Raw genomic sequence first — 2,625 nt, forward strand, 5'->3', positions numbered from 1 at the left:
GAGAGACAGTGTCGAAGGCCTTCCAAAAGTCCAGGAAGACTCTGTCCACTGCTACCCCTGCATCTAAGGATTTGGTGATCTGGTCATAGAAGGCCACCAGGTTGGTCTGACAGGACCTGCCTCTAATGAACCTGTCACTGTAGTCATGGGAGCTCTGACATTTACCTGCTCCTACTAAAATCAATCATAAACTTGTACCAATAGCAGTTAATTACATGATATTCATTTCTCCGAGAAACTCTTTACTTACGCAACTCTTAGGGTCTCTAGTCGCCAGAGGGAACGAGCATGAATCGACACAGCACCACCTTCATAGTGGACAGTTCTGTAACACAAACAAGAGTTTACACTGCATTTTTAGCTCTTTCATAGCTGCTCTTCATCTGTCAATTTGCGCACTTAGCAAGATTTTTAATTTCAATATGTCCAAGACAATCCATCTGTTGCCAATGGTTATTGTACTCAAAAATAATATCCTGTCATTTAAATCTTGCAATTCACTTCTCATACAAATTCTCTTTTTTTAATTATGCCTTTATGGCACTTCATTTCTAACTGTCACTTCTATACAGTGTTGAGAATGTAAATAGCTCTCTTGCATTGTTTGTAAGCATCAGTATCCAATATGAGAAAGCACCTGAAGACTGAAACAGCTCATGGCAAGGAACTGGAAAGGGAAGGAACAAATATTTTATTAAACTGAGCTGTAATTTTATAAAGCTCCTATCATGCTTGCTCACTTTATTACGGAATTTTTGGTTTACAGCTAAACCAATCTAGTTTTCAAGGCTAAATACTAGGGGTGTGCAAAGTGGGCAGTATTTGATTGGGATTCATATCTGGCCCAATTGAAGGGACTGTGATTTGATTTGCTGATTCGGATCACTATCCTGATTCAATTCAGCCAAATCTGAATCTGAAGATTTGATTCTGATTTGGAGAATCAGTGATTCAGCCATAGACACAGCTTTATATATTTTTTCTACCTACCTTGCAGTACCCAGGCATGGTTCATGAATGCTGAGATGGTGGCGTGGATGGAGTGTCCCATGGGAGTGCAGAGGTGACTTCCACGTGCTCGGCGATGGATGCAGAAGTGGACCGGAAGTATTTCTGGTCCATTTTCAGGTCTGCTGCCAAACATATGGGGGACCGCGCTCCCTCTCCCCACCCAGCTCAGTGATCAGCCATGGAGGGGACCCCTGGTCCCCCCCACAGACCCAGGAGGCACCAGTTGCCGAGCCAGGGGATGGAGGGGTCCCCCACACACTCCACAGAAGACTTGGAAGTGGATCAGAAGATGCTCCATCTGCACCACCATCTCAGCGTTCACAAGCCATGCCTGGTACCTCACGGTATGTAGAAAAAACAATACATAGAAAAAATAATAATGCTGTGTCTATGGCCGAATTGTTGAATCTCTCTGAATCAATTCAGAGTCTTCTGATTCAATTCAGAGAGATTAAAGAGTCTTCTGATTTGATTCAGAGATTCAGCTGCCAAATTGGGCTGAATCTTCTCCGAATTCAATTGACCAAAGCTCCGAATTGACCAAAGCTTCACACAGCCCTACTACATACAGATAATCAAAAAGCCCAAGGTTGAATCGATCAATCTTAGCAGATTAATCTAAGCTGCATAGATTGAACTGATAAGTAAGTGAACAAACATTCACCTTTAATTCCAGTAATGCAGCCACATGCCTGCAGTGGCCAAGGCCAGAAGCCAGGGGGTGCTAGAACATGCCTCCCTGCTCTGCTGGAGCAGACAGCTTGGGCCAAGGCTAGCCCAGTGAAACTGAGAGGGCAGTTTATGTAGGAGGTGCAAAACATCCTGGGATGCTGGAGGACTGTGAGTTAACTTGAAGCTGGAGGGGATCTAGGACAGAAGTTCAATACACCAATTTAACCTAAATCAGTTAAGTCTGATACTACATACATCCAGATTTATCTTAAACCAGTTTTGGCCATTTTGAAAGTGGTTTACATACACTGAACTCCTGGGCTAGGGACAGAAGTTACACATAAACCGGTTTAAGTCATCAGAAACTGGTTTAAACCTGTAACAGAACACAAGCTCAGTGAACATAAACCAATTTCAAAATGTCTGAAACTGGTTTAAGATGAACCTGGCTGAAAGTAGTATCAGACTTAACTAATTTGGGTCAAGTCTGTTTATGAAACTTCTATCCCACATGCCTTCCTGGTTCAAGTTAAAGCACAATCCCGCAGCGGCCCAGCATTTTGCAACCCTGGGCTGGGCTATGCTGTCTGCTCCAGAGAGCAGGCCTGGCCCGCCCCACTGTTCCCTAGCTGGAGCAGTGAGGGCTGGCTGGCAAGGGCGTGGGGGGAGGAGGAGTGCCCCCCCGGCAAACCCCAGCTGGGGTCTGGGGCTAGGGGCCAGGGAGGGGGGTTAAACACCCCTTCTCCCCACTCAAACTTATTGCCTGTGACCATGGACTACAAATACCAGAGGCACGTGGAAGCAGGAAGAGGAAGTGATAAGCAATCTTGCGGAGTCCTGCTGCTGTAAGTCTGGACTACAAATCCCAGAAACCTCAGGGGCAGCAGGAAGAGGAAGTGAACATACAGCCAGAGAGCAATGCTGTAGCACAACCGCCCCCCC

At 45.6% G+C, this 2,625-nt stretch overlaps 1 protein-coding gene across 1 annotated transcript in view; it reads right to left on the minus strand.

The window, feature by feature from the left end:
- RYR2 (ryanodine receptor 2) overlaps window positions 1–2,625 on the minus strand; it is a 784,157-nt gene that overhangs the window by 623,580 nt on the left and 157,952 nt on the right. Inside the window, exon 11 of the mRNA XM_019526720.1 lies at window positions 251–325. Coding sequence (XP_019382265.1) covers window positions 251–325 — 75 coding nt within the window. The remainder of the gene's footprint in view (window positions 1–250; window positions 326–2,625) is intronic.

Source organism: Gavialis gangeticus, unplaced genomic scaffold (genome assembly GCF_001723915.1).
Source record: "Gavialis gangeticus isolate Ggan-Ray unplaced genomic scaffold, GavGan_comp1, whole genome shotgun sequence".
NCBI lineage: Eukaryota > Metazoa > Chordata > Crocodylia > Gavialidae > Gavialis > Gavialis gangeticus.